Source organism: Zootermopsis nevadensis, unplaced genomic scaffold, assembly GCF_977971745.1.
Source record: "Zootermopsis nevadensis isolate Lab colony 2312 unplaced genomic scaffold, Znev_1.0 Znev_ptg000076l, whole genome shotgun sequence".
In the NCBI taxonomy this organism is placed as follows: Eukaryota; Metazoa; Arthropoda; class Insecta; order Blattodea; family Termopsidae; genus Zootermopsis; species Zootermopsis nevadensis.
In genome coordinates this window covers 326,060-338,546 of record NW_028259207.1, presented here as the reverse complement: position 1 = coordinate 338,546, position 12,487 = coordinate 326,060, and the positions used below count along the sequence as shown (strand labels likewise).

Genomic DNA, 12,487 nt, shown 5'->3' with positions numbered 1-12,487 from the left:
ATGAAAATGATATTAAAGAAGCTGGATGGGAATTCTCAGCGTACTTTAGTGAGCGAAGTCACAGGCCTTGAACTACCTTAGTGACCACAAGAAGGACTTTTCTCGTTTTGTCCTCAGTCCACATCCTCGATTTAATAACAATAAAAAAAAGGGCACTATTTGGAGAGAAATACGAATTTCATGAAACTGGACAGAGCTACAAATGAATCCAAGTTCGCGTCAGTAAGGACATTGGTACGCGGCCATTAACGCACACGGGGGCAGGATCGTGTTTTGTTTTATGATTTGAAGTTCTCCTTCGTAACACAGGCACAAGACAAAATGGACGAGGTTTCGTAATTTCGTCCCAGTAGCAATAATTTCAGGATCAATTACTTTGATGAGTAGCATTTATGTATCTACTTATTGTAAGATTTGGGCAAATAAACTCGGCTCATTTGAATGAAAGTCCTTCGCTTTTCACATGAGGGTCACTGGCATCCGCTAGCAGGAATCACATTTCTCTTAAGCTCGAAGCTTCAGTCGAGCTCCCACGTTTACGAATTACGACCGTCTTAAAAGGCTCTGAATTCTTATCGCTTCAAACGCCTGCGCCTGCGGAAAACCACGTGAAGTGCTGCGTGTTGCCTGTACTTCAAGTGCAGGAGCAGTGGATGTTCGCACGCGATCGAATTCTCATACATTCAAATGCAATCTCCTTGTGTCTGTGGGTTACGGCGTATTCGAGTTATTCACTGATTTGCGACTCGGAAAAGAGCAAATTCTATTTTTCGCACTCGCGTCGTTCGAACGGGTACGAATTATTCCCAAGCGTCGCGAACAGACGCTCAACCGGCCTCAGCGCCTGGGGCACGCTCTAGCGGGTTTGCTGTGACATCGGCGAATTACCTCGGCGTCTGAGGAAATTGAAGTTTTAGCGCCGGGGAGGGGAGGGGAGGGGGTGGATGTACGCCGCTCGTCTCGAAGCTGACGTTTCTCTGGCGTCTAAGCAAATAACTGAGTACGAAAATTGGAAATTTCTTTTTCGCGTTGCATAAAGTAAGAATCAGCAATGGACGAGGTTATTGTAGCCCGTAAATCACGGCAGCTCGACACAATTTAAGTTAATTCCACATTAATTTACTCTAACACTGATGCATTGTTTATTCATTTCATACAGATTCACGTAATCGAGATTTATTCATTATGTGGCTCTGATAGGGCAGATTCCCTTTTATAGGCGTAATGAGAATCCAGTGAATCGACTTATCGATATTGATTCATGCGATGAGAGGAGGATGGACCAGTTCAAGCACCGAGGATCAACACGCATTCAGAACCGGGGGATGCCACAGCAATCTCATTCTGTGTCTCGCATACGAAGCCAATGACATTTTCAGTGAGATTATCAGTTAGGACCCAAATGGAACAGACGATGAGAGATGGAATTCTCGAATATACCAAGTCATGCCACTTAAATCCACTCACGATTATGACGATATTCAGGGAAAGGCTCCCCGCATCTTCGTAGACGAACGCTGTGTGAACCGGGCTACGAACCCAGACCAATCGCGCTACGCTCCGATGGCCGAGCTGCTGCATCGACTCCGTGGATGTTTTTTGGTTTATCCGGTGCTCTTTTCACGTTGTTTTGAATCCCGATTCCAGGAAATACGTACACGGCAAGTCTCAAGAAGTCCTTAGGGTTGTACAAATTTACTGTCATTTCTCATCGAGAAGCCAGACGGACGATGCAAATAAGATTAATCAAGCCAGTGGCGCTAGTAATTTCCTCGCCTGAGCAAACGCGAGATGCAGGAAGGCTTGTTGGTGACGGCCATTAACCTGGGTAGAGATTCTTCGATAGGACGCAAACTTAGGGATCTGGCCCCGTACCTATCCCGGAATAATATTCTGAAGAGTCTGTGTAATAAGAATTATCCGTACTGAACTTGAAAACCGAGTCATTGTCTCCACTCACGCATCTCACCAACTTTTATCGCGCTAAGAAAGGTCGAAACGCTGTGGTTACGCAAAATCCACTGCCACCAAACCCCTCAGAAATGGCCGGAGCTGCTCCCCAAGACTGAAAAGTGGTTTAATGGAACAGTATCTCAAGCTACGGGCCACAGGCCCAAAGAGCGAATGTGCGATCTACCACGGCCAGATCTTTGCTAAATTCTGATCTGAATCAGTGGATGAGTGCCCTCCTATCGATTTAAAATCAAGGCCAACGAAAGAAATCCGAAGAGACAAACCTAACTAAACGACTTCGTTTGGGCAAGGCATGACCTCGACACAGCTGCAGAACCAACCAAAAAGCTAACTGAGGGCGGAGGCCTGCGCAAGCGCAAGCATCGTCCCTACCTAGGTGAAACCATTCCTGCACACAAGGCGCATTGCTGGAAATGGTAAACAGTCTTAATATAAGAAACGGAAATTTTGCTATCGCTAACAGGGTTACGTCGTGGCGGGAGCCTCGACCATTCAAACTGGGATCCGTTGCTGCTGATGGGCAAGTTGTCCAAAGGAATTTGGTTGGTTGGATCTCCGGGGTTTGAACCCAGAGAGGGAGGGGCCGTTTCGGCTGAAGGCCTCTGAGGCATGGGGGGAAGATCACTTCAGCTGATGGCCTCCGTGATCGGGGTGGGCGTGGCGGGCCGTGCCCCTATTAAGTTATACCCTGGCATTCGCCTTACAACTGAGGAAAAGCACGGAAAACCTCAGTCAGTTTGGGGAATCTTCTTATATACTATAAAAATTTGTGATTTCGTCGTCGTCAATAAATTACGTCATCAATCAACAATGTCAACAGATATTTGTTTATACCCTGCATTGTTGTGTTGGTATAGAAACACAACAATGTCAAGTAAACAAATAACGCTTCACAACAAAGAAATCAAAAAATACCAAGCCAGTCGCATGATCACTGCTCCAGAAGCAGCAGACCGCGTTCTTGAATATCGACCGACAGTTGGCTTAAAACATCAGAAAAGTGAAAGAAGACGTCATCAAGTATTTGAAGTACCAACTCCAACAACTTCACAAGGTAAACTGATCCTCATCCGACATATGACGATTACGAAAACTATTATGATCGATTTTAAGACGAAGATTTGCAAGGGATGGACGTAGAAAGTTGACTGACCAAGAACAGCGACGTAGAAAAGTGAAATATCAGATTAGATAACGCGCTCCGAAAGGAGCGCGTTGCTCTAGTCTACCATAAAAATTTGTGATTTTCGTTGTCTTCAGGAAATGACGTCTTCAAACAATGACACGTTATTTGTTTATACTCTGCATTGTTGTGTTGGTATAGAAACACAACAATGCCGAGTAAACAAATAAACAAATACGAAGCCAGTCGCATTATCACTACTCTACAAGCAGCACATCGTCTCCGAACAGCGACAGAAAACTATTTAAAAATGGAGAAAAGTGAGAGAAGACGTACTAACCCCAACAAGGTAATCTGATACTGATAAGAATACTCATTCAAGTCAAACTGCTTACGAAAACTGACGCCTCTGTGTTTAAATTATATTTAGGCGATAAATACAATGAAAGGAAGGGGGTTAGAAGACTTGAGTAAGACACAAAATTAACCACCCCTTTGGGGGGGGGTTAGTTCAGTTTTTTACTCAATATTTTAACAAATTACTATACAAAAACCTCAGAATTCTAAATTTTAAAAAGAAATGCAAAACTTGCTTTACGTATAGATTACAGATATACATAAAGCTTAAAAATTTTCAGCAGAGATGAAAGCATCTACGGAATAGTAAGAGTGAGTGAAGAGGTAATCTTTCAATGCAGGCTTGAATACCTTTATATAATAACTTTGACTTTTAACTGTTGTAAGATTATTAAATAACTTGATACCTGTATAGGAGACTCCTTTTCGATATTTAGTAAGGTTAGGATTTGGCACATAGAGATCATGTTTCCATCTTGTATTTAAATTATGTACATCTGTATTTATTTTAAATTTATCTAAGTTTTCCACCACACATGATAGACAGCAGAGTATAAATTCACTTGCAAGTGGAAGTATATTAAATTTACGAAATAATTTTCTACAAGATACCCTGCTTTTGACAACGGCCATTATTCTAATTAATTTGTTTTGCATGTAAAAAGTTTTCAGTGGAACCATGGTTCCGGATAATTTGACGTAAATACGTCACACCTGCTTTACAATCGAGTAAAGTTTGATTAAGACATTGCTTATTTAAATTGAATTAGTTACGCTTAAGATGGGTCTATGGTAGATGAATGTAATGTAAGGTAACTATGTAGGTAACCATTGTTGTTTATTTGTTGATAAACAGATGACGTTTCCCAGGTAACATAACAATGAAGTTACACTTTTTCGTTACATTTTCGCCGAATGACACTGACACTAAAATATAGACGTATTTACGTCAAAAACTTTCTTACTGTCCGTTGAATTTCTCCAAAAGATTAATAACGAAGATGTGTAAGATCCATATAGACAATGTGCAAATACGGACCGACAAAGTATTATGTTATCTAAGAAACTAATTGTTACGTGATCTGTTTACTCGTCATTGTTGTGTTTCATTACTGCCGTCAACAATCCGCTTTCGTTATTGCGGAAAGAGCTGAGCTGTGAATCGGCTGTAGAATAAGTGCGTCGTAGAATACATAATTTTGTGCTGGTAAAAACGTTTCAGAATATCACAGGTACTTATCTTATGTAAGAATTATTACATTACATTACATTATAGAGACGTATTTACGTCAGATTCTCCGGAACCGTGGTTCCTCTGTCAACATTTCATATCTTATATTTATGAATCTGTAGTATTACAGAATCTGAAAATCGTGTACAATGAACACAGAAAAATACGACCTTGAACACATCCGTACGTGTTTTGTATTGTTCACTGAGGTGAACTCTAGAAACTCTAATGGTAAATAACTGATGGATGCGTTATAGCTTCATTGCTTAATTTAATTAACAGTAATATAAAAGTGATTTATATATTTTCAATTGTGTGTCTTTTAGATACCGGTGACAGAAGGTGACGTCTTCAAACAATGTCAACAGATATTTTTTTATACTCTGCATTGTTGTGTTGGTATAGAAACACAACAATGCCGAGTAAACAAATAACGTAATAAATAAACAAATACGAAGCCAGTCGCATTATCACTGCTCTACAAGCAGCACATCGTCTCCGAACAGCGACAGAAGACTATTTAAGAAATGGAGAAAAGTGAGAGAAGACGTACTAACACCAACAAGGTAATCTGATACTGATAAGAATACTCATTCGGGTCAAACTGCTTACGAAAACTGACGCCTCTGTGTTTAAATTATATTTAGGCGATAAATACAATGAAAGGAAGGGGTTAAAAGACTTGAGTAAGACACAAAATTAACCACCCCTTTGGGGGGGGGTTAGTTTAATTTTTTACTCAAAATTTTAACAAATTAATATACAAAAACCTCAGAATTTTAAATTTTAAAAAGAAATGCAAAACTTGCTTTACGTATAGATTACAGATATACATAAAGCTTAAAAAATTTCAGCAGAGATGAAAGCATCTACGGAATAGTAAGAGTGAGTGAAGAGGTAATATTTCAATGCAGGTTTGAATACCTTTATATAATAACTTAGACTTTTAACTGTTGGTGGAAGATTATTAAATAACTTGATACCTGTATGGTAGACTCCTTTTTGATATTTAGTAAGGTTAGGATTTGGAAAATAGAGATCATGTTTCCATCTTGTATTTAAATTATGTACATCTGTATTTCTTTTAAATTTATCTACGTTTTCCACCACACATGATAGACAGCAGAGTATAAATTCACTTGCAAGTGGAAGTATATTAAATTTACGAAATAATTTTCTACAAGAAACCCTGCTTTTGACACCGGCCATTATTCTAATTAATTTGTTTTGCATGTAAAAATTTGTCAGTGGAACCATGGTTCCGGAGAATTAGACGTAAATACGTCTATACGGAAAGGAAGTTTATATATTGGCTTTCTGCTAAATATTTCCTTCATACATGCTGTACAATTGAGATAAGTTTGATTAAGACATTGCTTATTTAACTTGAATTAGTTACGCTTAAGATGCGTCTGTGGTAGATGAATGTAATGTAATGTAATGTAACGTAACTATGTAGGTAACCACTTGTTTATTTGTTGATAAACAGATGACGTTTCCCAGGTTACATAACAATGAAGTTTGACGTTTCCCAGGTAACATATCAATGAAGTTTGACGTTTCCCAGGTAACATATCAATGAAGTTTGACGTTTCCCAGGTAACATAACAATGAAGTTATGTTATCTAAGAAACTAATTGTTACGTGATCTCTTTACTCGGCATTGTTGTGTTACATTACCGCCGTCAACAATCCGCTTTCGTTATTGCGGAAAGCGCTGAGCTGTGAATCGTCTGTAGAATAAGTGCGTCGTAGAATAGATAATTTTGTGCTGGTAAAACCGTTTTAGTATATCACAGGAACTTATCTTATGTAAGAATTATTACATTATATTACAGAGACGTATATACGTCAGATTCTCCGGAACCGTGGTTCCACTGTCAACATTTCATATCTTATATTTATGAATCTGTAGTATTACGGAATCTGAAAATCGTGTATAACGAACACAGAAAAATACGACCTTGAACACATCCGTACGTGTTTTGTATTGTTCACTGAGGTGAACTCTAGAAACTGTGATGGTAAATAACTGATGGATGCGTTATAGCTTCATTGCTTAATTTAATTAACAGTAATATAAAGTGATTTATATATTTTCAATTGTGTGTCTTTTAGATACCGGTGACAGAAGGTGACGTCTGTGACAGCCCACTCTGAGTTAGATTCTCGAGCAGGCGGACCGGAGATGGACTTAGACTGGACTTTTGGCAATTACTCCAGTTTATATGCAAGGAAAGGGGCCCAAGTTAGTTTTGTTTCGGTAGCGCCTTCCTTAATCGGAATTTATATTCAAATTGTATGGAATTTTCCTGAGTTAACGGTTAGTATCGCTAGTTTGGGCCACATCTTGGGAGACTTGTTTGTTCCACCGGGCGACTGCCTGGCGCCAGCTACGTGACTGTGTGAATAGGTGATTTTATGATCGGTGGCTCGAATTGGTGGGATGGGTAAACTCTTCCAGATGTGTTTTAGCCGTTAGAAGACTTAGGGAAATTCACGTCGCTATCCACCAAAAGGGTTTAAAATAATCTATCGGCGGCAACGTTGTAAGATTAAGGTGATGAACCACTCAGCCAATGAAAACATTCTTCAGATTCAAAAGTCTTGGGGGAGTCTTGCTGAACGCGGTGTGCGTCCAGCAAGGAGATTCCAAAAGACTTACGCTTTAGTCTCGGCGGCGAGTAGTCCTGCACTCGGCGAAGGAAATTACAAAATTAATAAACTTGCCTGATGAAACTGAACGACATCCCCTCTTATTCCACTGCCTCGCAAGTCGATCCCGAAACCCCTCTTCACCAACCCGTATATTCCTTGAAGGCAAGAGTCCATGCCCTGGGCTACCAAAAACGAAACCCAACACAAAACCCCTTGTAACCAGCCGGGCGTCCTGATGTACAGAAAGAAATAGAAAGGACGGTTACAAAGAAGTGGCGCCCAACGTGGGGCCCGAACAGGCAACTGTGAAGAGGTCATACAAGAAAAGGTGGAGAGAAGGAAGTGCTACTTCGAACACCGACGTCAGGTCAAGGGCGTACGAGACTGGGAGCGACTTCGGGGGCGGCAACGCAACTCGGGACCGTGAGCGCTGGACCATCGTGACACGAACCCACGATCCCACCAGGTGAAGGAGCAGGAAAGCAGGATTGCCGGCTACCGATGACTGCGGCCGACGCGTGAGGAAACGGCGATCGAGAGGAGGTAACGCGGGGCACTGCCGCCACGACACCAGGGAACCACTACATCGCTACTCCAAGGTTGGCAAAGAACGCCGATACTAGATCAGTAAGCAAAATGACGGGGAGGACCCTCCGCAGTAAGAGAGTAGTATCAGAAGGGAAAAGTGAGGTTCTGGACTGGCCGAGTAGAGAACCAAGTACCGGCAATGAATTGTTAGACAGCCCTGCGGACAAAGAACCAGGTGTAGTCGAGGAGATGGTAGGCGAAAACATGGCCGGAGGTGAGATTTTAGCAGGGGGAAGGCAGGAAGAAATAGAACAGACAGTTAGTTCAAATAAAGAAGGTGACAGTGTAAATTCCTCGGGGGTGCAACCAGATCTACTTGCTATTATATGGAGATCGTTGCAGGAAGATAGAGAAAGGAATGAGGAAAATAGGAAACTAGATGCAGAGAGATGGGAAAAATTTTCAGAGAAATTAACTCATCAATTTAAGTCTGAAGTTGATAAATTAAACGAATCTATGGTGCAAAGGGTAGAACAAGAATCTGGTAGATTGTCACAGGAAATATCCACTTTGCGGGCGGAAACCCAACAAGAAATTGAATTAGTAAACAGTAAGTTTCATACAGTAAGAGAATGTGTGAATGAGAAATTGAAAGTGCACATGGAGAAAAATAGTTTGGAGCGAGGTAATTTGTGTAAAGAAATAGAAGACAAAACTAAAGAAATGAGCTTAAAGTTAGAGGAACATAAGAATGAATTGGAGAAAAGTTTGAGTGCAGTTAGAAAGGAATTGTTAAGTGTTAAACAGGGAGTAACGGAGAAAACCATAAATACTTTGAAAGAAAAGGTAAAGGTAGCTGAACGAGACAGTTCCGCTAAGCTAGAAGAACTTGCTGCACGTGTAGATAAATTGCAAGGACTGTTAACTATAGGGTGCAGACAGGTAGAATCGTCCGTTGGCAGTGACGGACAAGCATTTAGGATGAATGTAGCGAATGGCGGAGAACAGGCATCGTGTTCATCCCGAGTTGGAGATTTAGGTGAGAATCATGTGCGTAATAGGCAGGGAAGTACGAATGGATGTAGAGTGAATGTTGGACATCTATCCGTATTGTGTAATGTGCCCAGCAGTGATGCAAACTTGTCCCATACACATGAATTCACCAATAGGAATTTCGATCAATGTCACGGGACCGCGTTGGGTGACCTAGATCTACCAAGGTTCTCAGATTGCCATAGGCAAAATGTCGTGCATTTTTTAGCAGAGTTAGACGGCTATTTTGATCTAAAGAGCGTGCCTGAGTCGTTAAAGCTACATTTGGCAATGAAGGCGGTTACCGACTGTTACACCAAACAATGGTGTACCGCCATTTATAAGGACCTAGCTGATTACGAGCACTTTAAGAGGGCCTTAACCGATTTATTGTGGAGTCCACAAATCCAGTCACGGACCAGGTGCGCGGTGTATCAAGACCGATACGATAAAAATAGGGCCGAGACCATGTCCGCGCATTTTTTGAGGTACAGTGTCATGGCCGCGCATCTTTCTCCGCGGTTGTCCGAGCTTGATTTGATTGACGCTATCTCGGGACACTTCCCACCGTATGTCCAGAGGGCGATATTATCCGCGAATGTTCGCACCATTCAGGAGGCCCTCAGCTTCTTAAATAAGCTGGAAGCGATGGAAGCCGGGGACGGAAATCGAGGTCCGAACCAGGGACAACAAAGTAGCGGTCACAGATCCAAAGACGGCGGAAACGCGAATCAATATCTGAACCGATATGATAAAAATCGACAAGGGGGACACCACATTAGGAATTTTGGGTACAAAGCGAACCAGAATTTCAATCAAGCAGGTCGGAATGGTAGATACAGCCCAAGATATAGGGAGTCCGCCGGAAGGAGAGGATACGGCGATGTTGAGCCACGCGAGGCTTCACAGGGGGAGCCCTCGCGCGCTAGCTTGAACCCACAAGCCAGCTCATACAACCCAGGTGGGCTTTCCGCGAACCTCGTCAATCGGAACAACTGTTCGTTGGCGGAAAACTGAATCGGAGTGGCGTTAGGGACCGTTCGTCATTCTACGTGAGGCAAGGCAGCCCAGGTCCAGTCAGTAACCCAGGTCAGTCAGAGGGAGATGGAGCCGTAGTGCCTGAAGACAATTGCTTTTCGGGTACTTACGTTGATGAACTAAGTAGCAGATTGGGTAACGTTACTGTGTATGTCATAAACGAGACCAATCTGAAAGGATGCCCAAGAGTGGTTTTGAGAGCTGAAAATAGAGAGATAACCGCGATATTAGATAGTGGAGCTGAGATTTCAGTTATTTCAGAAGAGATTTATGACAGTTTGATAGCGGGAGGCGCACAGTTACTAAATTTACCTGTTGTACAAGGAGTATTGATCTCTGCGTGGGGGGCAAAGACAAAAAGAATTAAGAAGCAAGCTTTAATACCATTCGATATTGGTGGAACTCACTATGAACAAGTTTTTATGGTTGCTCCGAACCTAATGGCCGAGGTCATATTAGGCGCGAACTTTTTATCCGATTATGGAGTGACGATGGATTTTAAAGAAAGGCGCTTTATTACCAGGCATCAAGGACAGGTTAGCAGTCATTGCTTCTCATTCGACGGAATGGCTAAGGAAGAAGGCAGGAGCGCACCGGCGACGAACTCCGGACGTACAGCCAAAGATTACACAAATTCTAAAACAATAGACCAGGACAGATCCATGACCTACACTAGCGTTCGTAGCGCTGGTGTCAGCAAACCTGAACTTTCAGATTTACAGGCAGGCCCGCAAGACCATATTAAAATGAATGAATTAGGACGTGGTACGAGAATTCCCACAGTTCACTACGACGAAAGCGACGAAGTATTGAGAGATGAGGATGGTAGGGCGTTGTTCCCGGAAGATTTTTGTTTATTTAATGATTCTTTAGGTCCAGAGAATGGGCATTTAGTAGCCAGAAGTAGCTATTGGTCGTGTGAAGAGGAGAGGGCGCACTGTAACATTCAGGAACCAGACCCATGTTTAATTAGTGAGCCGGAAAGTGCCGGAACTTTCTCCGCCGACGGCCTAGCCTTGAAGGTCGCGGAAGCTAGCAGCTTGGACGACGAACAGAAGCGTGGTCTATGGAAATTGCTTGTCGCCTACAAAGAACACTTTTCTACGAAGCCTGGTAGGTGTAACTTGTTCACATATAAATTTGAGGTATCGTGTACCGAGCCTTTCGCTGCTTCGTCACGCCCCATACCATTTTCAGTACGCCCAGTTATACGGAAACAAATTCAAGATATGTTAAATGATGGAACTATCGAAGTGTCAAGCTCCAGCTATATTAACCCATTGACGATCGTAATGAGGGAAGGGAAGTCTCCGCGGATCTGCGTAGACGCGAGACGGGTGAATACCTATACGTTGCCAGATCGCGCGAGAGTCCCTCCGATCCAGGAATTATTACAGCAGTTCCACGGATCTAAATTCATTACTAGTATCGATTTGTCATCGGCATTCTTGCAGATACCACTGGAAGAAGGATCAAGGAAATATACGGCTTTCTTATTTGAGTCACAGGTATATCAATTTACTAGGACCCCGTATGGTTTCAAAAATTCACTCTCAGCTTTTGTGCGAGCTTTACAAAAGACGCTGGGTGCGGACGCCTGTGGATATGCCCTTGCTTACGTCGACGACATAATCGTCCACTCGGCGACCTACAGACTTCATCTCGAGCACCTACATACGGTGATGAGTAAATTAGCCACGGCAGGTTTCACCATAAACGCCGGAAAGTGTCATTTCTGTAGAACAGAAATCACTTTCCTGGGGCACGTCATCAGTAACCGCGGCGTAGTGCCCGATCAACGACGGATCGAGGCCATCTTGAGCCATCCGGCGCCTAAGAACCAACGGCAACTACGTCAGTTTCTAGGTGTCTGTAATTACCATCATAGGTTCATCGTTAACTATGCACAGTACGTGGCGCCGCTACTACCACTGCTAAAGAAAGGAAATAGATGGAGGTGGACACCTGAATTGCAGAGAGCTTTCGTGGAACTAAGGTCAAAATTCGCCCACAGCATTCATCTGGTGCATCCTGACGAGACGTTGCCATATTCAATAAACACTGATGCGAGTGGTAGGGCCATCGGGGCTGTGCTGTGGCAGACCGATAAAAACGGTGAAAAGCAAATCGTGTCTACCGCTTCGCGCGTGTTGACCCCCACTGAACAGCGTTACTCAGTGGCGGAGCAAGAACTTTTGGCAATTGTCTACGCGCTAGATAAGTTTCGGATTTATGTTTTCGGGCACACGATTCATTTGAATACCGATAACAAGGCCTTGTCTTTCTTGAATAAATGTGCATTGACGTCTAACAGGATTGCTAGATGGACAATGCAAATTCAGGAATACGACCTCAAAATCAAGCATATCAGTGGCGCTAGCAACTTTCTTGCTGACACTATTAGTCGTAATCCCGCCGGCTTAAGTGAAAGTGCGGTGAAAGAGTTGTCTGGGCCGCGAGGTATGATGGTAGCAGCCCTGGACTTCGGTATCGACTCCACTGTTGGGCGTAAGCTTAGGGACCTGGCGGTCTACCAGGCCAACGAC

General features: G+C 42.8%; 1 protein-coding gene across 7 annotated transcripts in view; it reads left to right on the top strand.

Annotated features, from left to right (window-relative positions):
- The first annotated feature begins 2,887 nt into the window (after nt 1–2,887).
- The window catches only part of LOC147871002 (uncharacterized), a 197,168-nt gene continuing 187,568 nt past the window's right edge, over nt 2,888–12,487 (top strand). Inside the window, exons 1-4 of one of the 7 annotated variants that reach the window (XM_087341479.1) lie at nt 2,892–3,028; nt 3,235–3,446; nt 5,012–5,251; nt 6,804–9,920. In XM_087341479.1, coding sequence (XP_087197605.1) covers nt 7,980–9,920 — 1,941 coding nt within the window. In that variant the 5' untranslated portion in view covers nt 2,892–3,028; nt 3,235–3,446; nt 5,012–5,251; nt 6,804–7,979. Of the gene's footprint in view, nt 3,029–3,234; nt 3,447–4,579; nt 4,687–5,011; nt 5,252–6,199; nt 6,221–6,287; nt 6,498–6,546; nt 6,710–6,803; nt 9,921–12,487 lie in introns of those variants that run through there. The other 6 variants (XM_087341480.1, XR_015532938.1, XM_087341484.1 and 3 more) reach the window with 6 other exon arrangements.